This window comes from Panicum virgatum, chromosome 2K (assembly GCF_016808335.1).
Source record: "Panicum virgatum strain AP13 chromosome 2K, P.virgatum_v5, whole genome shotgun sequence".
NCBI lineage: Eukaryota > Viridiplantae > Streptophyta > Magnoliopsida > Poales > Poaceae > Panicum > Panicum virgatum.
In genome coordinates, this window is record NC_053137.1 from 24,288,423 (window position 1) to 24,314,148 (window position 25,726).

General features: G+C 46.0%; 3 protein-coding genes across 11 annotated transcripts; 1 reads left to right on the plus strand and 2 right to left on the minus strand.

The window, feature by feature from the left end:
* Positions 1-3,471: 3,471 nt before the first annotated feature.
* On the minus strand, positions 3,472-5,103 carry LOC120672575. The gene is made up of 2 exons (XM_039953068.1): positions 4,529-5,103; positions 3,472-4,384 (listed from the first exon to the last, which is right to left on the minus strand). The coding sequence occupies exon 2, from the start codon at positions 4,253-4,255 to the stop codon at positions 3,635-3,637; it is 621 nt and encodes a 206-aa protein (XP_039809002.1). The 5' UTR covers positions 4,256-4,384; positions 4,529-5,103; the 3' UTR covers positions 3,472-3,634.
* Positions 5,104-8,511: 3,408 nt separating this feature from the next.
* LOC120672524 (type I inositol polyphosphate 5-phosphatase 2) lies at positions 8,512-16,025 on the plus strand. Of its 9 annotated transcripts, XM_039952990.1 has the most exons (13): positions 8,512-9,644; positions 10,277-10,573; positions 10,704-10,818; positions 10,924-11,041; positions 11,156-11,255; positions 11,458-11,541; positions 12,496-12,580; positions 12,666-12,770; positions 12,963-13,734; positions 13,838-14,022; positions 14,960-15,068; positions 15,173-15,321; positions 15,602-16,025. In XM_039952990.1, the coding sequence occupies exons 4-13, from the start codon at positions 11,012-11,014 to the stop codon at positions 15,792-15,794; spliced, it is 1,812 nt and encodes a 603-aa protein (XP_039808924.1). In that variant the 5' UTR covers positions 8,512-9,644; positions 10,277-10,573; positions 10,704-10,818; positions 10,924-11,011; the 3' UTR covers positions 15,795-16,025. The 9 variants fall into 9 exon arrangements, with proteins under 9 accessions (XP_039808924.1, XP_039808898.1, XP_039808904.1 ...); XM_039952964.1 differs by having other exon boundaries at positions 10,704-11,041; XM_039952970.1 differs by lacking the exon at positions 10,277-10,573.
* A 1,421-nt stretch (positions 16,026-17,446) lies between these two features.
* On the minus strand, positions 17,447-23,066 carry LOC120672569. Its single transcript, XM_039953055.1, has 7 exons — positions 22,891-23,066; positions 22,669-22,801; positions 22,439-22,521; positions 22,266-22,344; positions 22,075-22,184; positions 18,723-18,787; positions 17,447-17,940 (listed from the first exon to the last, which is right to left on the minus strand). Exons 1-7 carry the CDS (start codon positions 22,987-22,989, stop codon positions 17,847-17,849), a joined length of 663 nt encoding a protein of 220 aa, XP_039808989.1. The 5' UTR covers positions 22,990-23,066; the 3' UTR covers positions 17,447-17,846.
* Positions 23,067-25,726: the final 2,660 nt, after the last annotated feature.

The window sequence follows — 25,726 nt, forward strand, 5'->3', positions numbered from 1 at the left end:
TCCTTTTCGTGTTCAAGTTTTCTCATCGGAGGTTCAAACTTCAATTCGATTGACTCATTCTTGTGTAAGTAGGCATTATGCATGTTGCATGAGGTAGTGCCAGCCATGATGAACGAAATTCGGAAAAATTATTACACATGGCTGCTGGGCGTGGTGGAACACAAATTGTTGATGGAAGCACATGTTGGCAGCGTGTTGGGGCTGACTACGTAAACCGGAATAATGGGTTGTTGGAAGGCAAGAGAGCATAACTAAAGTTCTTAGACCATACAGTATAATAATAGTAAACAATAATACTCCTTTCATCCTAAACTATTAGTTGTTTTAACTTTTTTAAATACATAGATTTTGTTATGCATCGATATATATTATGTTTAGATGCATAACAAAGCTTACGAATTAAAAAACAAAACGACTACTAATTTGGAACGGAACTGGAGTAATATACTGGTCGTTTTGATTTTTCTAGATTTGTAGTTTTCTACGTATCTAGATATAGTCTATTTCTATGTGCATAACAAATATTAGTAGTCTCACGTTTCTAGATATAGCCTATATTAGCAACCCATTACTTGTATTCTCAGCAGTTTTTGCGGAGAACGAGTCAACCGCCCCGGTTCTCACGCATGTTCAAGTGGTACTTACTGGTATCATGTGGATCACTTATATGTGTCTTACCGGTGGTTTTTATATAAATAAAACATCCATCTAGAATTTTAAGAATTGTTTAAATAATGTTGACGTAAATATCCACCGGTAGCATCCTCACGTCGGCACACGTAAGGGCCTGGGAGATCTGCTTCACTATGTAGTACAGAACACAATTGATGTCGTGACAGTGCTAGGTGTGCCAGTGCAATTGACAAGAAAATGTAAACGTTAAATTCTAGAACGTATTGGCCAGAGGTCGAATCGTTCCACCAGGGCATCGGCTGCGCAGCCAATACGTGTGCAAGGGAAATCGGCTAGCTAGAGTCAGCTGATTCGGTAAAGGACGCATGGCTAACTGCTTAGCAACACGTGGACAACACTTAGATCCAAACTCGATCGTCTCTACTGATGAGATCATGTCATGAAGCCGATGAACGTACGTAATAGATCTAGACTTGATAACTTGTGATAAAAACTAAAAACAAACTAGATTAAATAGACTAACCTAATAAGTAAATAGCCAATATCGATAACTGGTGAATAAATTAGATCTAGATAAAAGTGATGCACCCGTAAATCTAAGATCTAACGTATTCGATAACTTGAGCGCTATAGACAGGAGAAGAAGTGATGCGCCATCAACCTTGGCCTATCTACATGACTCGATATCTTTGAGTAAAAATAAGTAGAGGAAGAAGCGATGCGCCGGCAACCTTGGATCTACTCACGTCATTCGGTACGAAAACTTACCAACAAATCGGAGATCGAAGCCGATGTAGCCTTGCTTGCTGAGAAGAACTCGTGAAAAAAAAATCTACTGCAACTTGAATTTTGAATCGACATGAAAAATAAATGTGATAAAAGGCAAATGTTTTGTATTGGATGTAGTTGATCAGGTTTTACAAGACACATAGATCTGCTATTTATAGCCTAGCCTAAGACTCCTTGCCGATCATGTCTTACATGAGAAAGAAATCTCCTAAAACAAATGACTTAAACTTGACACGATAACCTGCTAACATCATTCGTCAGCCCAATCCTGCTCTTTTGGCTGCGACACCTTCCGGCCCATGGGCCTGATATACGTCATCTTCCTTCTCTTGCTTTTCAGCGCCGGTCTGCTCCCATCGGCTAACCGCTTCACACAATCAGATTGACACATGCCAAAAATTAATGTCAACAGATACTAAGAAATATATTTTCGGTTTCGGTAAAATACTGCAGCTGTATAAATACTTTTAGTTTTAATTTTAATGGAGCGTATTATGTTTTGAACAGGTAAAGTTTTGCAATTATTCAAATTATATACAAATTTAGCGCATACAATTTATACTAATATATTTGCATTTCACAAGTATTTTAACAAGATATTGATTTTATAGTAATTGATTATGCATTGCGACTTATAAGAGAAATCCATACGTGTAATGATATTTATTCTTCAAATTTTTTAGCCTCTTTTCTTAACACTATAAGCGATATGGACACATAAAACCATTTAATCCTCTTCAATTGTATAAATCGGTAATTGATGTTTGGATGCATTCCATAAATTGACAATTAGCTGGTATTATTCTAGCAGCCTCTCTACATGCAATTTTCTTACACTACTAGAAAACACGCCAAAGGTCCACCCAAAAAATACCGGTATGAAGATAAACCGGTACCTATACTAAATGGAACCTATGGACGAGCCTTAGTTACCGGTTGATAACACCAACCGGTGCCTAAGGCTCTCCATAGGCACCGGTTGGTGGTACCACCCGGTACTAATGTAAAAATTACCACCCGGTGCCTATGGAGAGCCTTAGGTACCGGTTGGTGTTACCAACCGGTACCTTAGGCTCATCCATGGATTACTTTAAAAAGAAAAATATTTCTCTTCCTATCAGAAGTGATGTGTAGGTGAGATGGTAAGAAAGGTGCATCTGAAGTCAAAGATCCTGAGTTCAAATCCTGGCCAGACCTTTTTGACAAAAATATTTTGGTAAAAGAGCCTTAGGCACCGGTTCTTTTACCTAGCCATTGGTACCACTTTCTAGGTACCGATTGGAAAAACCGGTACCAAAGGCCCTCTTCAACCGGTGCCCAAAGTCTCTTTTCTAGTATGGTCTCTACTCTGTTTCGCAAAAAAAAAAATCAAGCCGTAGAGATTACATGCAAACTGCATGTGATCTAATGTTGCCATCATGAATAGGATCACATACTTAGCCCACTAATCTGTCCGTCAAAAAGGTGCAAGTGGTGTAGTAGCCTTGGAACCTGACACGAGACCCGGGTGGCTCAATTAACTTCATCAAAAGGAGGGAGGGAGCAATGGTTAGGGTGTTGCTGCCAACGACCTTTGGTCACAACTTTTGGATTGTGCTCTGCTTCAATTTCTATTTGGCCATATGAACTTTTCTTTTGCCCTCCCCATCTGAATGTAAAGTTGCTTCTCTTGTTGCATGTATGCGTGCTATTTTATAAGCTAGCGACACACTAAACGAGAGCTCGTCCAACTTCATTTGGTGTTTTGAAGATGAAATGGAGAGTTTTGTTGCGATTACCAAGTTATCCTATGCTAAAAAACAGCAAAAGAATAAGTTCAGAAGGAAGCTAGTTTCAGCATGTGCCTGCTTATGCCTTTTTTTTTTTTTGAAAAGTAGTGCCTGCTTATGTCTGAAAGAAGGCATGAGAGAGACAGAAAGGTATGCCGGCAGTGCCGTGCTGTGAAAGTGTTGTGATGTAGCGGCAGCTGTGGCATTTCCTTCCTTTCTCGGCTCCGCGCGGAAGCAGGTACTGCTAGACAGACATGAGAGGCAATGTTTTCTGGCTCCAAATAAAAAGGGTTAATTAGATTCATGCCATTACAATTTTGCAAGTTCAGAGTTCTGCCATTACTATTCGTCTATTTCGAAACATGCCATTACTATTTCTCCTTTACCTGGCTCGTACCATTTTCTACGCTTCCGGCGACGTTGGCCCACCTACAGACTGTATTCTACGTGTTGAGCCGATTACATGGCTCTGGCTCAACTGATAAGGCCGAGCCGACCTTACGCAGCCTCGTCCATTCGCTAGCATACGCCAAGCACACGGCCGGCCGCCGCCCTTCGCGTCCGCCGTCGCCTCCACGCCTTCTTCTCCAGCAGTCGTCCGCCATGAAGGAAGCTCTGACCTTCTCCACCATGCTCCATACGGCGTCGCTCAGCTTGCTCCTCTTCCGCAGGAAGACGCCGTTCATGGCGTCGAATATGGTGGCGGTGCCCTGAGCCTCTTTGAACATGGCCGGCGACGGCGAGTCATCCACGACGTAGGTGTACACCTGCAGCATCCCCGGGAGCGTCTCCGCCGCCGCCTGGTCATCATTTAGAGCAGTGTCCAGGAAATCAAGCATCCTGAGGACACTCGCCTCCGCGAATCGCACGAGTGGGCCGCCTCCTGCTCGCGCTCCGCCACTTTCCCGGTGGTCAGCAGCAGGAAGTACCTGACGCCGCCGCCGGAGGCCATCCACTTGGCGCGTAACTCCAGCCGCATGATGCAAAGCATCTGCACCATGGTCTTGAGAGCTTTGATCCAGCTCTTCATCAGATCGAGGAGGGGGGGAGGGAGGCGCAGCCATCCTCCAGGTGCTGCCGCGCGTGCCTCTGCTTGCTGCTGAGCGCGCCGCCGCTTGCCCGCCGGCCGAGGCTGCCTTCCTCGCACGAGCCACGCGCACCTGCACTGCGCGGCGCACACTCTCCCCTGCACGCTGTTGAACCGGACCGAGTTGCACAGCCACAAAGCGAACAGAGAAGAACAGGGAACAAGCAAATGAAAAATGGCCAAGTTCAAGTCCAAAATACTCAGTCAAATCGCAACGGATCGAAGCGAAACTCGAGCCATAGGTCCGCACCTTCAAGGATTAACAGATCCAAAAAGAAGTTTGCGAAAAGATGCAGTATATCTCGCGAATCAAAAATCGCACCGAAAATACCCTGAAAATCGCAGAAAAAGAAAAACGTCAAGAAGAAGAGGATGAACACGAAAAACGTCCAGCTCCGAGAACCAGCTCCCCACAAGGAGCTCCACGGGGCCGGTGGCCGGGGCCGAGGCCTCCGCAGTGCGACGACGACGAGCTGGCGGCGACGCCGAACGCTTGGACGAGGCCCTTCATGTAGCCTCTGTGGACCATCTACATCACGATGCCGCGGAGCTCCTCGACTCTATCGAGGCAGCCGGAGAAGCACAGGCCACCGTCGGAGGAGAAGGACATGGACACAAGCGAGCAGCGGGCTAGATTGGACGCCAAGCTAGCGCTTGACGACCAGCAGTAGGTGCGGAGGAGGTGGCTGCGGCGGTGGCGGCCGGCCGGCCGACCGTGTGCTTGGCGTATATGGACGAGGCTGCTAAGCTCGGCTCAGCGTTATCAGTTGAGCCAGAGCTGTGTAATCCTCTCAATACGTAGAATACGGTCTGCAGGTGGACCCAATGTCGTCGAAAATGTAGAAAATGGCATGAGTCGGGTAGAAGGGAAATAGTAATGGTTTCAAAATAAACGAATAGTAATGGCAGAACTCTAAACTTGCAAAATTGTAATGGCATGACTCCAATTAAGCCAAATAAAAATGCATCTTCAATTCTTGCCTAAAACTTCAACCCAATGATTGAGACAAATACAATTCAGGTGTTTTGTTTTGCTGATTGTAGTGTTCTGTTACAGGCAGACGGGGATGTGGATCCGTGGATACATGTTCTTCCAATTCTTCCAATTACCATACAACAATCTGAATGTCAGATGTAAGTAGTGCTCCTACTACTTATTGTTGTCTTTAATTTGGTTAATGGCTGGTGCCTGCTTTATATATTACTGGATCATTAGTAGCAGAGCTCTGTGGCCAGGCCATCACGAGCAGCACTGCACTTTTCTTTTTCCTCCTCTGTTACATTAACAAGGTCCCCCTAGCTTTATTTTTTTTTTTAATTTTTGTTTGGTCAACAACATCAAAGCAGGCATGAAAAATAAAAAATTTCTGTATGATTTTGAGATAGTAATTTTCGTTATGATTTTAAGATAAGAGTTTTGTCTCAGGGTCACTTGAATTATATGCTCTTGTCAGGGGACGCGTTACTGCCACTGCACCCCATGGACAACAATGGTGATGCAGACATAGGAATTAGCGGGCTGGGTCCGTAGGTGATTCAGCCCTATTAGAATTAGGAATTATTTCTTGTTTTTGTCCAAATAGTTTTTAACTTTCACTAAATACTCCTATTAAAATTCTAATAAATCCAAATCATGCATGCACTTATGCTTGGTTTAAGAAAATGAACACAATAATTTTCCAAAATATTTATATCTTAATTATGCTTTCATTTTACATTGATTTGAAATTCATGCTCTCCAACCCGTACAAGAAAAAAACAAATTTAGGATTGTTGCATATTTTTCTTTGATAAAAAGGTTTTTCACATATTAGAATCCACATAAAAAGTGGGACTATCCTTTAGCCATATTTTGTGCGTGTTGGATGATACGAAGGTTTCTAAAATACAAGTGTTGTATTCTGCACCCTCCACCCCCTTTAAAAAAGGTGTTGTATTCTACATGGGCACACAAAGAATGCAAAGAGTGGTATTCGTTCAATGTGTCAAAGTTATTTGTATTGCCTAAGGTGAGTATATGGTGGGTATGCTTTGGAGAGGTCTCTCTCCGTCTTTATATAGTCCGGGGGGGGGGGGGGGGGGGGCTGAGTTACATAAAATCCTAGATCGGTACAGTCTAGAAGTCTGTCTCGGGTACTGCTCAAGTATTTTCTTTCTATACCGACTAGTTTTAAATCTACGAGTACTTTACATGACATATCGGCATGAGACATGCTATGTCACATATATCGTACATATCTATGCTATTGCAGGGATTCCATGGCCTCGGGTCTGACATATATATGATGGATCATGTGGATAAAAAAACTTAATGTGATTGATCCATCACCTGTTCCAAAGTGGTGTGAAGGAAATACATTTAGAAAATATAAAAAGACTCTTACACATTTCTACCAAAATTATATGGCTGCAATGAACGTCCATTGCCCCAGATGGGATGGGGATATATACAAGTGGTCATTCACACGTGAAAAGATATTGTTCAAGATGGCGAGCAAGGGTAACATATTACTCCCTCTGTTTTTTTTACATGTCGTATTAGGTTTGTCCTAAATCAAATTTAGCTAATTTTGACCAAGTCTATAAAAAAATAGCAACAATTATACTATCCAACATATACACTATCAATATATACTTCATGGTGGATTCAATGAAACAAATTTGGTATTATAAATGTTATTATTTCTTTCTATAAGTTTGATCAAAGTTTGCTAGTTTGACTTAAGGGAGTGTATATTACTAATCATTAATAACTTTTATTTACTATATACATTACGATTGATAGGAAAGATGCCACAGATATTCTACGGGCTACCTGGTTCTACAGTACATATCTACGTGGAAAAGTACTCAAAGCACGGAAATTTATAAGGTAAGTATACTACTTTGTGCAAAAAATATTTTGTGATATTTAATAATTATTTCTATCGATCACATATAACATGTATACTTATGTATTCGATCCATACTATGAGACAGAACTTCATCATCGATGTGTTGGCTTCAGACTTAAATGCTTATAGAAAATTACTTCCGGTAAAATATTATCTTAATCGCATCACAGGCAAGGATATAAAATAGAATGTATTGCACATTTGTTTGAATATTTAGTTGATCTTGTTGATAATGGTGAACCAATAGGTTTAATTTATCTGAATACTTGCGATTACACTTGATTTTTTTTAGCTCTGGTAGGTGGTAGCAACACATAGAGCATTCAACTAGTTATAAAAAAGAAAGAATGAATAAAAGTTCATTTTTGGCCATCCAACTCTTGCCTAAGTTTAGTTTTGGCCATCCAACTCCAAAACCGGGTATATTTGACCATTCAACTGTGAAAATCATTTTTTTACTATCGAGCTGTTTTGGTGGCCGATTCCGCTAATGTGGACGCCACGTGCCAGTGAGACCCACTTATCAGCCATCCTCTCTCTTTCTCATTCTTTTCTTCTCCCTCTTTCTTCCCTTCTCTCTCTGGCGAGGTCCCTGGACAGCGGGAAGGCCGGGGAGGTTCCCGAGCTGCCGCCCCTGCCGCCGCTCCTGCCGCCGCTCCCTCCTTCCTCCCCTGCCCCGGCGGCCGCCACCGCCGCTCCCTCCTTCCTCCCCTGCCCCGGCGGCCCCCACCGCCGCTCCCTCCTTCCTCCCCTGCCCCGGCAGCCCCCATCGCGGCGGCGGCGGCGGTGCAGCCCCAGGGAGGGGTGGGCCTGCGCCGGTGAGCCGCCGTCCGCCCCACGCGAGCGGATTCCACGCAAGCAGGGGGGGCTACACGGCAGCGGCGGGCAGGGGATCCATGGAGGCGGCGGCGCGGGGGATCCTTGGAGGCGGCGGCGGCGGTGCAGCCCCAGGGAGGGGTGGGCCTGCGCCGGTGAGCCGCCGTCCGCCCCACGCGAGCGGATTCCACGCAAGCAGGGGGGGCTACACGGCAGCGGCGGGCAGGGGATCCATGGAGGCGGCGGCGCGGGGGATCCTTGGAGGCGGCGCGCGCGGGACCTCCATGGCCGCCGCCGGCGGATCTCCACGGAGGGCGGCGCAGGGGCGGAGCTCCATGGAGGGCGGCGGAGATCCACGGCGGGCAGCGTAGGGGCGGAGTTCCATGGAGGGCGGCGGAGCTCCACGGTGGGCGGCGCAGGGGCGGAGCTCCACGCGAACCTCCATGGCAAGGAAGAGCGGCGGTGGTGGATTGGGGATGGAGGACGGGAGGAGGCAGGGGAGAGAGAAGACAAAGGAGAGGGATATAGAGATGACATGTGGGCCCCACCTCGGCGTGTCATCCATATCAGCGCCCGGCTGCCACTGTGTCAGCCACGTCATCAAAATCGCCCATCAAAACAACCCAATGGCTAAGTATGAATGATTTTGACAGATGAGTGATCAAATATACCCGGTTTTAGAGTTGGAGGCCCTTCCAACAGCAAAACATTCCCGTTGCTCGGTGCCCTGCACGAGACAAGAATCCCAAACCCCACCTGGCCACCTCCACACCCGCCTCCGCCCTCTCGACGCCGACGAGTCGACGACCGACCGCGCCAGCCCGCCCATCATTCTCCTCCTAGCTTCGGAGTCGTCTCTCTTCCGGCGCCGCCTCCTGTTCCCGCGACCGCTTGGCGCTTGCGTCATCTTGGGGCAGCGCGGAGTGACCTGCGCGCCCGCCGCACGCCAGGTGTTCGACCTCGGCCCAAGGAGCAAACGCCACCCACTACGCGTCTCCCGCCGGCTGCTCTCTCCGCCGGAAGGGATACGACACGATGCTCGCGCCCAGCTCTCAGCCACGACCATTGATTGGGCTAAGAGGATCCTCTACCCAATGCCTCTCGATTGACGTCATTAATGGGCTAGTGGCACAACCGACCACAGAGGCGGAGCACGGCCGCGCGCCTGGAGCTGGAGGCGGCCCCGGCCCGTCTACCTCTCATTACGTCCGTCAGGGTCACCCTTGATTGTTGGGCGAATCCGCAAGAATGTTGGCATTGCCGTCCGGATGGCCGCGATGAAAATTCCCCAGCTTGTATTGTCGGCGTGCTGGGGCCTGTGCTTCCTGTCTAATGGAATGTTTATGCTGGTAATGGGAAATGAGATCTTGCAGAAGAGGTCGGGCACCCTTCACATCCTCCATCTGGTCAGATTTATGCAATGCTTGATGAGATAGTCAACGCCTTTTTTCGGCCTCGGTCTCAAATGGCACGGTCCTGCAGCTCAAGGAGTCAATCGGTCTCACCATCAAGTCTGCATCTCGAAGCATGGTGACAAGCTAGCAGTGTTCTTTTATTTTTACCACTGATTAACACGATGAGAGGGCTACTGTTATCAGCCAAACAGGGAAGAATACAAGAAAGTGCAAGGATCCCCACTCTCACGAATTATTGAAGGTACAACCCGAAGTATATTATAGTTGAGGAACCTAGAAAAGCTAACTAAATGACACTCTTGTCATTATACAAAAATGTTCTAGTGCATATAGTGGTTACATTTTCCATTGAATTCTTCATCATCCATACAGGAAAAGGTGGTGTTGCAGATAACAGAATCCCCCCTTATTATGCCTTCTCACCTTTTTATCTTACATAACAGAGCAAAATAAACCAACCAATTATTCCTTTTATACTGATAAATCCACTAACCTTGATGTCCCGGATCTTGATTCCGGTACTTTTGTCTACTCTGGGCGGCCATGTTCATGTTAGGAATCAATTATTGATTGTGCTTGTGTTTTGACCTTGTGCCAACAGTAGGTACTAAGTCACAGTCAGCATTATGGTGCCTTTTTTAAAAGTAAACTATTCGAGGCCTGCTTGTCACTCCTGATGTGTCCTGTGTCCATCGAGTACTAGATAACATTACATCTTACCACTAGTCGATGGTACTCAAGTTCCCTTCCAAAACCCAAGTTCCTATATGTCCCATCGCCTTCTTCTCCAGTCTATGACATCAATATTTCAGTCTGATATAGCTCTTCCTCAACTCCTTACATCACAACCATCCCACTCTGTTTCACTTTCAGGAATACTCGGCTTCTCGCTGTCCTAGATGGTTATTTGAGGGCTGAGGCCCTCCTTTGTTTCAGAACCAAGAGTCTAGTGTCTTCTTTTTGCTACAGTAAAGTGAACAAGCCCAAGGAGCACACATAGCGCCCATCTCCACCAATTCTTCGCTTCTACGTAATTGTCCTGAAGCAGTGTCTGTACTAATGAGTAATGGCCGTGCTTCATCCATCTAATCCAGTATGATCCATCCATTTGTGGACCTGTCCATCTCTTTCCAACAGTATGCCGGTGGTGTACTGGTCCCAGTTCCTTAGGTAATGTCTTGTTGGACCATGTGCACTTGGTAAAAGTTCATGCAGGACAAACTCTGGATCTTGTCCACCAATTGTGATCAATTTTTCGCATCTGCCCTTTTCTTAATTTTCTTCTTCTGGAAAATGACAGGTTCTTATATTGATGTCTACTTCACATATTCTCCATGACCAATTGGACACCCGTGGAAGTATTCAATATGGATCTTACTGCTGCAAAAGTTATTCTGCAATTTGTAGGAGAAGAGGTAACAGTGAACTTGCTAGGAACTTAATAACCACTTCCACTTTGGCTAGTTGCATCTTTCCTGTATATATTTATCTTTCATCAATTGGTGCATCCCTCCTAGCAGCTGGTTGGAACATATGACCCTGTCTTTTTGCTGAAGTTGAGGGAGATTTGGGGCTTTTTTCTTAGCATTCTTTCTAGCATTGCAGATCATGAGAGCCCATAGAGGAAAACATTCAGAGGTAATTTGCAGCAACCAGAAGCTACAGTATATATTTCAATGAATTGCATTCGATTATTTTTTCTGATTGCTATTTTTGATAACCTCAATTCATCTGACCTGGTGTAAATTGTAGTCATTTTGGCCTTCAACTGTGATGAAAAAATGGCTAAACATCAGGCCAAAGTTAAATGATTTCAGTGAAGACGAGTTTGATACAGGCAGCGAAGATAATGGTATGGCAAACTGCATGAGTATTCTCTAGAATTTTCTTTGCTTGCATCTTAGCAGCCGGGAAAGCAATCCAGATTTCTTGATCCCATCGATCTGGGAACTTGGTAACCATGGCTTGCATTCTCGGTACCTTTCATTTGGAATTAGAATTTGCATATCTTTTCTCAGATTGTCGATACCTTCATTTGGAATTATAACTTTCAGATCTTTTCTCAGATGGTAGTGACTTTGGAGACGATAGCTTCTTTGAGATACATGGCAATAAATACGTGATAAGCAAATCATTAGGTACTGCAAAGTGACATCCATAATTTGCCTACAATGATGTCTAGATCTTGATGCCCATTTAAGTTTGACATAATCACATTACTATGGCTTGTATTATAAGGTGCATTCATTATAGTTAACTACATACTTTGGGGCGTAACTGTTCTTACTGTTCCTAGTGGTGGCAGAACAATGTTCTCTTGCAACTTTAGATTTTTTTTATCAAAATAATATCCTAATTTCAACCTGCAAAGCTCATTTTATGCTGACACAGAGTGGTTCTTTATAAATAGAGTTTAGAAACAAGAATTAATTTGATGGGGTTTTCTGTGTTTTCGTGATTTCTGATTTAGATATCTGGTTAGTATTGATTGGAAATAGTTATAGTATGATCTTTTAAGACTCAAAGGTAGGCTTAAGCTCACCTTGAGCATGTATTGCTTCAAAACTGAAACTTTAATACACCATTAGCACTTTTAGCAAGAAATCTGTTAGTATATTTTTTCATGGCCAATCTTTACAACAATCAACAAAAAATGCTTATTAGTCAAGCTGCCATTAAGAAAAAAAATTCATGTTGGGTGTCATGAGCTAGTCTAGTGTCTAGACGCCATTTTTTAGTGATCAAAATTTAAGAAAGTCTTGGCTGGAATATCCCAAACGGAACACAGTATAGAGAGTTAGTCACTTACTGCTACTCCTTGTCGAGTTCTACAGTCAAAGCCTCGTTGTAATATTTGAATACTTCCTATACTTTATTTCTTGTTTTTTCCCTTTTGATAGACCTATGCTTTAGCCTGTAGGGACAGAAGTATACTAGATCACACACTCCTGAAGGGCCATAAAGTTGATATTCATAATATTAAATACAGTGCCAATTCCTGTCATGTGTATTGTTTTTTAAACCTTTTCCGCTGTCGAAATTTGCTTGACATTTCCATGTGCTTTATTTGAAGTTGTCCATTCTCTTGCTAGGAGAAAAATCAATTCCCCCTGTGCGCAGGCTTCAGAGAAAATCAGAGAGTTTACGTGTAAACTACATGAGTAACAAAGATGTGAGGTTTGGATTTTATGATTTCATCTGTATTATTTAATGTGTTATGTATCGAGCGTCTGGTGCCTTAGATAATAGTGATTGCCATCAGGGTGATGACAGGAACATGGAATGTTGCTGGAAGAGCGCCTAGTGATGACCTTGATCTTGATCAGTGGCTTTGTACCCAAGAGCCAGCAGACTTGTATGTTTTAGGGTATGTACCTCTGCAAATGAAAAAGTGCCATTTGATTTGGATAAAGAAAACATAATATTCAATTTGACTTTTATGCTTGACTACTGTTCTTGATTGGCATATTGTGGCAGTCTTTTGGCCCATTAAGCATGAACTAAACAAGGTTAGTTACTTTTTCTGATATGCTATTAAAATGCTTCCCTTGTGTTTCAGTTTCCAGGAAGTGGTCCCATTAAGCGCTGGTAATGTCCTGGGAACAGAGGACAATAGACCAATAAGGAAATGGGAGGCTCTTATCCGCCAAACACTTAACAGGTCTCAGCAACCCAAGACAATCTGCAAAAGCTACAGTGCTCCACTGTCACCATTACTAAGACCTGTTGGTTCAGGTGGACATGAATATATGAAAACCAAACCTGAAGATGAAGTGATAGGAAGTTTAACTCAGTTTAGAGATTGGCAAACTAGTACAACTGAGCTTCGTTGCAACTGGTTGGATGGCACCAGCCCATTGGACTGGCCAGAATATCCTCTGGACACTCCATCAAAGGTTTTGGTATCAGGTACAGGGTTGAGGCGGGTCTTGAGTTTGGGTCTATTTAGCACCAACTTTGTGGAACACCCTCAAAGTCTTGAGCTAAAGGATGTAGATTTGCAAGCTCGGATCAGAAGGCAGTATCATAGCTTGGGAAATCTTAGCATGTTATGGTCTGAACAGGAGAAGCTTGATGTTTTAAATTCGCTTGATCACATATCTGATTTGATGTCAGAAGAAGACTCACCTTCTGTTAGCACTGTTGAGGAATGCGCTACTCCTGGGAAAAGAGGATCTTCAAAGCACCGTGCAAACTATGTGCGCATTGTTAGCAAACAAATGGTTGGTATATATGTTTCTGTATGGGTGTCTCGAAAATTGAGGCGGCACGTTAACAACTTGGAGGTATCACCAGTTGGGGTTGGACTACTGGGCTACATGGGCAACAAGGTCATCCTTAGTCCTAGAGGATGTGCATTTATGTCATCTGTTGATCTAGAGAGTCAAATGTAGATGCTGATTTTAGTTCGTTGTCTTGTGTTTCCTTGTGCAGGGATCGATTTCCATCAGTATGTCTATTTTCCAGACTCGATTGTGCTTTGTCTGCTCCCATCTTGCATCAGGTCATAAATCAGGGGATCAGCAAAAAAGGAATGCTGATGTGTATGAGATTTTACATAGGACAAGGTTTTCTTCCTTGTGTGCTGCTGGTCGTCCACAAAATATTCCTTCACATGAGTATGTATAGACACTTTTGTCCCCATGATGCTGTGTTCCTTGAAAATTAGTTAACCCTGAGGTCAGAAATAAACCCTCCATCCCATGAAAAGTGCAATCCTAGCGTTTGAAAAAAATCCCACAAAGAGTGCAATCCTAGAAATTGAATCTCAACTACATGCCTAATTAAGTGGTTAGATTTGATTTGCATGCCAAAACTAACTGCTTGTGGCCAACAAATGATGGCATGAGTGTCTTTTCACGCCACCACTAATTTATCTGAAAAAAAAAATAGAATTGCACTCTTTATAGGATTGAGGGAGTATGCCATTAGCAAACGTAATAACTCAGGCAGCTATTAAGTTCATTAAAATTATATTGCACTTAAAACTGAAATATAAAGGTTTATTGTGGACATGTAGAACTTTCATTAACTTCCTGACTCCACTGCTAGTGATTACCGATTCTGTAGCCAATAAGAATGCATAGACACTTACTTTGGTGAAAGAATTAATGAATAGTAAGTTCTTTCCCCCTGTAATACAGCTCATTTGGAGACGTACCATGGTTTTATTCTTGTTATTTATCTTGACAAATCTAGACTTGTACTTTTATTCTCGTTGCAAGTCATTGTTACTCTGTCGCCAAAATATGGGACTGTATTATGTGTTGTCGTTCCCAGCATTTATGGAGTATGGGCTGTAATTTTGCAATAAGTATTTACTTCAGGCTACAGGGACTGATCCCCATACAAGTTTGCTGTTTATGTTTGCTTCTATAATTGTAGATGTAAATTTTGTGGTTAACATACTTTATTTCACATGGGAGAATGTCTTTTGTCTCTTGACAACATTTATTGCATTTTGATAATGTCACGTTGCATCTAGCATGATTTTGAAAGATGAATGTTCTAATTTCTAGAGATTAATCAGATTTCAAATTTTTCATTTTGGAGCAGTCGAATTTTTTGGTTTGGGGATCTTAACTATCGCATTGACCTGCCGGATGCTGAAGTGCGACATCTGGTGGCTATGAACAGGTGGGATGATATTTTGAAGTTCGATCAGGTTTGTTGATAAATTTTACTACTTCAAGATTGGACAATAACTATATCTATTATACAACGCTTTTGCCCACTTCTGAAAAATAATTAATAGCTATTATATTTCAGCTAACAAAGGAGCTAATAAGTGGGAGTACTTTTGTTGGTTGGAAGGAAGGCTTGATTAACTTTCCACCAACTTACAAGTATGAAAGAAATTCTAGCAGATATGTTGGCGAGATTCATAATGAAGCAGGAAAAAAAAGATCTCCAGCATGGTTACGTCTCTTACTGATCATATTATATTTTTGTGCAGCAAGTGCCCATGTTTTAGATTTTTAAATGGATCAGCCATGCATATGTCCAAATAGCAAGTTCAAGCATGCATACCATCACCACATCCTTCAAATATTCTTATATCAGAGTCTACTTTTCTGAGTTTCTGAGCTTGATGTTTCTTCTATCAGAATTCTAGCTACTATCTATCCCAGATTCCCAGTAATTGGATGAACTACTTTTTGAAGGTTCTCAACTGTTGAGTGTATTCAAATGAATCAGGTGCGATCGCATACTGTGGCTGGGGAAGGGTACCAAGCAATTCTCATATTGGAGCTCTGGTTTGAGCCTCTCAGATCATCGGCCCGTGGGCGCCATCTTCTTGGTTGAAGTTGAGGTGTTCAATCAGCAAAAACTCGAAAGGGTCTTGAACTTCAATCCTGGATTCGTTTCAAAGGGTAGCAATATAACATGATGGCAGATCCCTGAACATTTTTCAGTCAGTAGCGCTGAGCTGAGCATTGAAATTTGCAGCAGCTCTGATGGATTTAGTCTTGTCATGTGTGTACTAGTTTTGAAGGAACAGAGATGTTGGGGTAAGGATTTCGATACATGTTTGAAGCATGACTAGCATGTAGCTGAACTATTGCACATGGAAATTCTTCCGATTGTGAACTGAATTTTAAGTGAAAAATCCTTTTCGTCATACGCTCTACTGTATGGCAATCGATTAAAAAAAAATCGAACGCTCTCCACAGTCCACCGCAGCGGATCCTTATCTATGCCATGACGCTTCGGTCGCTTTTTTAATCACTCTCCTTTGTTCTTTCCGTCCTGACCAACACCCTTACCAGCATTCTCCCCCTCTCTGTCCCTGCCATGGCTCCACACACAAATCTTTCCTTAGCAGATCCACCGCATGCTCCCATTCCCCATGGCCGCTGCGGCTCCTCACCAACATCGCTCAGGTCCTCAGCCCTCGCTTTGGCCTCCCTGATTCCAACGGCTGCAAGTGCTACTCCCTCGTCTTCAACCATTGGCTCGTCGTCAGCCTCTTCGCACTTAACGCCAGCACGCCACTCGATACCAACTGCATCCTCGGCCGCCTCCTCGCGCGTCGCTACCATGTCCAAACTCACGCTGAGTCTCTGAGAGCTTGGGTGACCCGGGCCCTCAAGCTCAATTTTTTGGAAGTTGCAACAGTTTTTGGAGATGTTTCATGCATTTGTTTCAGCTATTCTTCCTCTCTTGTTGGGGACTTCTTTTTAAAAAATAACTTAAATGTTGTAGTGGATATAATTGAATGTTGTGAACATGGATTTTGTTTGTTTCAATTACAGAAACTGTACAAATTTAAGGATATGTCCATGTTGCAAGAGGTAAATTGAATTTGTAAAGCGATGTTTTCCAAATGTTACTGTGTTAAATTTTTTATAGCTTTCCTCCCATCTATTCTGTTGGAAATTTAAGTCCCCCATCCCACCCCACCCACCCACACGTATGTAAACAAAATATCGGCGTGTTTCAAGCACATGTTTGAACTGTTGCAGATGATGTTTTCATTTGTTGCAGTTCTTACACGTCATGGAAGTTTATTTTAGCTTTCTGCAGGCATGCAACTGAATTGCTTCAATAGTAAAATTTGATTAGTTCCGTGTTTCCATAGATGTTTTCCCAGTGGGGGGTCTCGAAATGAGAATTTGCAAACCAAAAATAGACTCTGAATGTTGGAGCTTATAGTTTCAGATGTTGCAGAAGCCAATTGTTGACATTTTCTGATTTTTTATATTGATGCTTCAGATGTTACAAAAGATTATTTTTTTGGTCGCAAATGATTTTCATAAATGTTGTGGCACTAGAGGGATTTGATTGGATGATTTATGTGAATGTTGCAGAAACTTATCCGATGTTGCTGTGGGGTTTTTGCTGTTAGCATGTTAGGATCATGCAGCGCAGACAAGAGTCCTCCTGGCTGTTGCAGGGAACATGTTAAAAATGTTGCGGCGGGACACTTTTTGTTAGGATCAGATGATACTTAAACATCCGTATCATGCTCCTTATCGCTGTCAAATAAAAGCTCAAAATATCAGTGGGTTCTTCTATCCCTTTCCACTGCCCCATATATCTTATTTTGAGCAAAGTTCTAAGTTGGTAAGAGAATGTCCATGTACAACTAACTTGTATCTCAAAGAACCTCTGTACCAGTATCAACTTAAATCAAACTTATACATGTAACCAGTACAGCATCTAAAGGGCCCATAAGAGCAGGAACGGCACATTGTCACTGTCAGTCTTAGCGGACTCTGCTCATTTGGGTTCGCAAATTCGGATATCTTCAAAAGTCTGCTGGTAATTTCCCATCATCAACACCCAGCGATATTTCACTTAAGGTAAGAAATACATTGGCCTTAGAGATGGGCACCATCTTAATCTTGAAAGTGTTTTCCAGGCACAAAGAAATACAAAGGCCCACTATGCTTCTATACAAATCTCAGCAAATTATGGTTGCTATTCACCGAGATTAGGCTCAAAATTGACCTGCCCGGATGTCTCTATCTATGCGATCTGCATTAAGTGTTCCTGGCAGCTCCCTGAAGTCTTCATTGAATATGGAATATGCACTGCACGGAAGGAAGAACAAATTGACTTAGAGTTGGAAAAGAATAACCTGTAACTTCCAAATATACTCTTAATAAACACAATTATTCATCAGCTATTGCAACTAAATTTGGTACAAGACCTTTGCATTTGAATGTCCGTCTTATTTGTTTATTTTTTCAGATTCAAGCACTGCCATTGGTGAAGGAAATGATTCCCTGAGTTTTAATAGAGAAACATATATTTGGCTGATCACCATGACAAGCCCAGTCAAACTAGAACTGAAAACAGAATCAACTTATGACTAGTACTGATGTAAAACATGACCAGAACTGACGAAAAAGAGAAAATGGTAGATCTCCAGTGTGACAATAAAGAAACAGAGATTTGGTTGATCGTCATGACAAGCCCAGACATACCAGAAGTGAATGACAGCTATTCTAGCAAAAACACATCCATATTCTGATAGATGCGGTACAACTGCATTAGGATTTAGGAGGCCTTCTCAATCATCAGATCATAATTGAAGTGCCGCACAACCTGAAGCATTGGGTCAACAAGCAATATTCTATGATACTGCACTACTCAGGCTACTGTTGAAGATCTGTGTCCAGAGACGGAAAAAAAAAAGAAAGTATGTATGCATCATAACACCTATCTGCTAAACAATTGAGTTCTAAGAATAAGCTATTCCATTGTTACAGTTGAACACAATGTTGGTGCGGTTTATTCTTTCTGAATGGATAGCCAAATTTTCACTGTCAACTACTTTGTAATAACGAACTGAAGGTACCAGATAACATACCTAACATCACCCTGTTGTCGCCTTCCGAGATTAAGAAGTATGATCAAGAAACCAGTACCAAGTATCTGGGTAGACAGCAAACAGTAACATCTGTCAATGACTTGGAACATTGTTATGGCCAACACCGGCCAGATGAACCACCAGGGAAGTAGTGGCTAGGAGACGCGCCATGCGCATCGTGTGCGCCGTGGGCGCAGTTTGTATCGCGTCGGTTATGGTTTTTAGATGTGCATCAGTTGTGTTAATGTGTGTTTAAGTACTAGGACAAGTCATTTGAATGGATTAGCCAGAGATTGAATCAATCTCCCTGGCCCTTTTGGGCAACTGCCATCGCCTTCCTCTGTTCTCTGCGTCCGATGCTGGCCGCCAGGACGGCGTCGCGTTCCCGTCGCCGCTGCTCTCCCTCCCCTCGCCCTCCAACCTCACACTCATACGCCCTGCGCCACACACGCTCTAACAATCTGGTATCAGAGGCCTCCATGATGTCTGGGCACTCCGTCGCCGGACCTTCCGCCGCCACAGCCGTGTCCACTGCCATCCCCGCCACCTCCGCAGTCGCAAGCACCGCTCCTCTGTTCGGTTCCACTCACAGGCCGCCCAATTCACCACCGCAGCACTCGATTCACTCACCATGGCGATCTACGGACTCCAGCAGCAGATGGGTCAGTTCGCTGCTCGCCTTGCCGCGGTGGAGCACCGCCCCGGTCCATCGGCGTCTACCCCTGTCTCCCTTCCAATTGGCCGCGCCGCTGTGACCATGAGCGGATCTGCGCCGCCGGCATCCATGCCGTTCGGACTTCCAGGCTACAGCGGCATGCCAGCGATCCCCTTTCCCATAGCAACCGTCGGGCATACGGCGGGCCCAAACCACCACACGCCAATCACTCAGATCCTGTTTCCCTGCTCCCCATCGCCGATCCCAATCCTCACCGGCACAACATCAGTGCTGCCGCCCGCCCAAGTTGATCAGGAGGATGGCATCCATGTCCCTCGCTTCCACAAGCTTTCGTTCCCCACCTTTGATGGCAAGGAAGACCCGCTCGGCTGGATCAACCGCTACGAACACTTCTTCAGGGCGCAGCGCACCGGCGAGGGCGACAAGGTTTGGCTGGCCTCTTTCCACATGATCGGTGCCGCCCAGCATTGGTACTTCATGCTCGAACGCGACATCGGCGTCGTTCCCTGGACCCAGTTCAAGCTCCTCTGCCAGCAGCGGTTTGGCCCAGCCATCGGCGTCAACCATTTGGCCGACCTCGCATGGCTTCCCTTCAGCGGCTCCGTCGAGGCATACCGGGAAGCATTCCTGGCGAAGATGGCCTCGCGCGCTCACACCGGCGCAGCAGGTGGACCTCTTCACCGGCGGCCTTCCGGACACGATCCGCATCTACGTGGAACTCTAGGCGCCCGGCGACCTCCAGCGCGCAATGGCGCTCGCGCGCGCATACGAGAGCCGCGCTTTGGCGGTTCCCGCCTCGGGCGCACCACGCCTGCCTCGTCCTCAAGGCCGACCCCAACTGCAGCTCGGTTCCACGCCGCCCCCAGCCACGACAGCGGTTCCGCAAGCAACACCAACCGCACCGCCACGCGAGCTTCGCCGTCTCTCCCCAGCAGAGATGGCCGAGCGGCGCTGCCAAGGACTCTGCGTCAATTGCGATGAGCCGTATGTCCGCGGCCACCAGTGTGCGCGTCTCTTCTACCTAGAGGTGGCCGACTTCGACGACGACGATCCAGCGACAGCGACCATGACCAAGCAAGACGGACCACCTCTCATCTCCCTGAACGCCATTACCTGGACCAGCACAGTCACTACCATGCAGCTGCGCGTCCTAGTGGGTGGCCGGAAGTTCACGGCCCTCCTCGACTCCGGATCCACTCATAACTTCGTCAACGACACCACCGCGACGTTTGCTAGCCTTCATTTCAAATCGGGGTGCGGTGCACACGTCGTTGTGGCCAATGGCGACCGCGTTGCCTGTCGAGGCCTTGCTCATGACGTGGGCGTCTTGATCGGCCATGAAGAGTTCATGGTCGATTGCTACCGAATTCCCCTCGACTACTACGACATGGTGCTCGGTGTGTCCTTCCTCCGCACGCTGGGGCCAATCCTTTGGGATTTCGACGACCTTTGCATGGCGTTCTGGCACCATGGCAAGCGGGTGCGGTGGAAGGGAGTTGGCTTGCCGCGCACTGACATTCCCCCAACAGATCGCCTCTTCGCCATGCGCCCACATTCCTCCCACATTTTAGATGCAGATGCACCAGTGCTATTTGTGCGCCGTCGCAACAACTCTTGGCGCCTCTCCGTGCACTTCCAAGGACTGCAGTACTACCTGAACATCAGCGCTCTTCACGTTCCAAGGTTTGCCGATCCCCTGGTATGCAACCCACCCACCCCCCGCACCTTCATCGACATCGATCTTCAAGAAGCCTACAACCAGTTGCACACCCATGGGGATCTCCAAGCACTGCGGGCACCAACTGCAAACCAGAACATTCCCGCGCTTCAGCTGCAGACAATTGGCCAGTGTAATGCGGCGACCATCTTCCAAGCCCTGATGCACACGAGGATCAAACAACTCCAAGTCTACCAGGAACGCCGACCTCCATGGAGCGCTCGCCGCCTTCTTCAGCCCGGTCGACTGCTGCGTGCTCGCCTTCACCAAGCTCAGCCAGCACACCAGCTTGAGGACGAGCTGTTTCGCGAGGAGGGGAGAAGTGTTATGGCCAACACCGGCCAGATGAACCACCAGGGAAGTAGTGGCTAGGAGACGCGCCATGCGCGTCGTGTGCGCCGTGGGCGCAGTTTGTATCGCGTCGGTTATGGTTTTTAGATGTGCATCAGTTGTGTTAATGTGTGTTTAAGTACCAGGACAAGTCATTTGAATGGATTAGCCAGAGATTGAATCAATCTCCCTGGCCCTTTTGGGCAACTGCCATCGCCTTCCTCTGTTCTCTGCGTCTGACGCCGGCCGCCAGGACTGCGTCTGACGCCGGCCGCCAGGACGGCGTCGCGTTCCCGTCGCCGCCGCTCTCCCTCCCCTCGCCCTCCAACCTCACACTCATACGCCCTGCGCCACTCACGCTCTAACAAACATATCAACAAAATACACAGTTTTGGTCATTGAGAACCCTTGAAATTGTATTACAGAGATGAGCAACTGTAGCATCAAGGTTGGGCACAACATCAATATCCCCTGGCTGGAGATAGAAACTGAAGTTCAATTCTTTCATAACTGGTTCTAAATGTGTTTTGAATGCTTAGATGCCCCTCATTACAGGATGAACATAATATATACCACTGATGAAGTGATGATCATTGGTAGAGGTACTAATTACTGAAGTTGTCACTTACATATAGAGGTCCAAGGCCATATTTTTGAGCTATAGGTGCAAATAGGAACCACATTGCAATAATAATCCATGCCTTCATACTGAGCGAAAAAAGCGCCATCAAAACGATATCTGAAGAAGCAGATGAGTTAAATTAATCACTGTACCATATAATTTCACCAGACAATAGAGGCCCACCATGCATGTACATACCAGGAAGCCTCATTTTGTCTCGAAGGAACATGAAGATTTTCCTCTTCCACCAGGTTGTCGTTTGAGGCATTTTGAACTTCTGCATAAATGGCCAGATGGGTGATTGTTATGAGGAGCACCAAAATATCATAAAAACCACAACCCTCTCAGAAGTAATGTGAGAATACTCTTACCAGCTCTTCCTCTTCCTCCTCATCGTCATCGTCACGGAGATGCTTAGCAGGCGGCTTAGGTGCCACAGCCACTATTAGTGTATCTACGGAAATCACCAATACTAAATTCAGGAGAAGTCCAATACGACGAATTGAGTGCGAGAATGTACAAGTAGGGACTCAATTTGCATAATCCATCCCGCGAATGCCGACCACGAGGGGGTTAGGGGGTTCAGGTTCAGGTTACCCACCCCCATCGCGGAGGTTGATTTGGGCGTCGTCTTGGTGCGGGAGCGTCCTCCCACGCAGGACCAGGCGGAGGCGGGCCTCTTCTGTGGCTGCGAGACGGCGATCGCGCGCGATGCGTCGGCGGAGCTCGGCGACCTAGGAGGAGATAGGGCAAACATCAGGGAAGGAAGCAGCCTAACCTGGGGGGGAAGAGGAAGGGTTTGGGGGTAGGGGTTGTTACCAACCGAGAGAAGCGGAGGGAGGCGGAGGGTGGTGGGGCGGGACGGGCCGACGGCGCGCAGCGTCACCTCCACCGTCTCCGGCTCGTCGCCGGCAGCAGCCATGGCCGGGGCTCGGGGAGCCTCTTCCACCAGTTGAGACTCTCTCTACTCTTCGAGATCCGTGGTTGATCCTGGGCCTCGGACCGTTGGATAACTCGCAGCAAATTTGCGGTCTGGAACTGTTAACAGGCCCAGCCCATGGCTTAATTTGCTGAACACCCTATTGGACAATCAGGATATTTGGATGTTGGCCTGTTCAGCGATTTCAGTTTGTTTAATAACAAATAACCCATTAGGTTTAGGATTTAGAATTCCATATCTCACGGAATTAGGGTCTTTTGGTTGTTGTCGGCTGTGGCTGTAGAAACAGATGTTATGGCCTGTGAGTGGTGAAAAAGCTTAAAATTATTTGATTGAGCAGCTGTAGCTTTTTAGAAAAGCTTTGCATGCAGATCTCACATGTCATGCGACCCCCACCTGTCAATACCCTCTCTCTTCTTCTCCTACCTCTCCTCCCAAACACCGACGATGGAGCTCTCGCTCCTGCCCACGGTCCCGCTCTCCTCTTCTTGCGTGCCGGTGGCAGTGGCGCGCGAGCCACGACACCCCCCTCCCTCCGGCGGAGGCACGCGGGGCGGCCTGCCCCAGAGGTAGCCTGCCTGCGACTGATCTCTCGCGCGCAGCGGGGGCTCGCGCGGCGGATCTCGCTGCGCTGCGGGCTCGCGCGGCGGTCCACCCATGGCGGCGCTGCTGCAGGCACGGAGGGCCCGCCGAAGTCGCGGGGAGGGGCGATCAGTATGCATAAGTAGTGGTAGTGGGTAAATTTCGTAAACTTATGATCCCACAGCCGGTCATAGCACGTCCTGGCCTACTTCGAGCTGCGAGATTTGAGCCATCGAAGCAGTTGCTTTGGGGAGAAGTTGGACAGGCGAATTCATCCGTTTGGTCTGCTTTTTGGCTTTCATCTACAGCCACAATCGAGAAAAGTTGAACCAAACACATCCTGAGAGACCAAGGTCAGCAAAAAATAAAACTGCAAAGGAAATCCGCGCTCACATAAGACGAGGGATAGAATTTCGGCAAACAATTCTCACAGGTGCAGCTCCGCCGCGCGAGGCCTAGCATGTTTATGTTTGTTATCTCACTGCTTCATTAGCAAGATGGGACTAAACTTGCAGTATTTTCTCTTGCACAAATGTATATTTAAAATTCACTAGTAAAATATATGTGCGGCACACACGTATTTAGAAAAATATAAAACACATATTTTATATTCATTGTATTTTACAAAATTGTCTCGACGTCCGCGCCAGCACCACGGGTTCGATGAGGAAGGGAGGCTCCGCGACGGCAGCACGGGAGAGGCTTGGGACATCAAGATTGGCGGGCTGTGTTTGTAGTGCGACGACGATAACATGCAGGAGAGCTCCTCCATGGCCGAGAATAGCTCTAGAGGTGCAGGAGAGCTCCTCCTTGACCGAGGATAGCTCGAGAACCGTGCGGTGGTTGAAACGGCCTGATGGGGGGTGTGGAGAGGGAGAACCACTTCGCCGTGGATACGATTTACGGCACCTCCAGTGCTAGCTCGAACCGAACTGACAAAGTTCGCATATGTATGCTCTGGTTTGAGAGTAATACTCGGAAGAAAAATATAAAAAAATTATTTGATGTTGAAATTTCACACAATGCACCTATGCTCTGCACGGAGTATATTTTAATCGGCAATGCAGTCCATCGTTCGACTTGTCTGCACAATCTGATTTTGGCTCTAACAATGAACGGTTGACCTCTGCAGTGTGCTCGGTTCGCTAAATCGAATCATGCCTTTTCCCACGGTTCGTTCTGGGACTGCAAGAACTGGCCCTTATAAGTTTAGCCACGTTAGCCGTAGAGATCGTTGTAAGCGAGTCTTTCAACAGATATAAGGTGGCCTTTGGAATAAGATGGCAACGGGTACAAAATACCCGCAAATCCGCGGATACCCGACCCGCTGGGTGCGGATTCAGGTCTAGGTTTCTACCCGCGGGCGCGAGTACGACTCTAAACCCGACGGATATCTTATAACGGATTTGAAAATTTGATACCCGAACCCGAAAACCCATAAACCCGCTAACATGTGGGCCAATACTGCCTTGTATATAAGAGATGTCTAGGATTTCACTCACTTCCTTAGCACTACCTATCCTGGCCGCCACCCCCATCTCCCCCCTCCCTACCCACTGTAAGGATCGATGGACCAAGAGGGGGGTGAATTGGGCCTTTTTCAAAATTCTTAAGACAATTAAAACAATCTTAACCTATGCAATGCTAGTAAGGCTCAATTCACCAACCGGCTAACAAAACAAACTACACAAGCTAACAAAGATATGAAACTAAGCAAAGTAGAGCTAAGCTATGATCTCTAAGGTCAAGCACATGAATAATTGCATGAAAGTAAGTGCTTGAAAAGAAAGAGTGGGCAAGAGACAACCGGATTTTTTCCCGTGGTGTCGATGTGTTGGCACACACCCCTAATCCACGTTGTGACACTCACTAAGAGTCTTGTCACCTCCCATGTCACCGAGACTTGGGCGCTCACTAAGAGTCTCCGTTCACCATCCCGGCGTGGTGGAGCTCAAGCCACGTACAACCTTCTTCGGGCTATCACAATCGTTGGCAAGCTCCGGAAGAAACACCTTCAATCACCAAGATCGCCTAGGTGCTGCCAATCACCAAGAGTAACAAGCTAGGGCCTTCACTTGAGCAAGAACCGATCACCAAGAACGAATGCACACAAGCTTCTCTCTACTCAAGTCCTTAG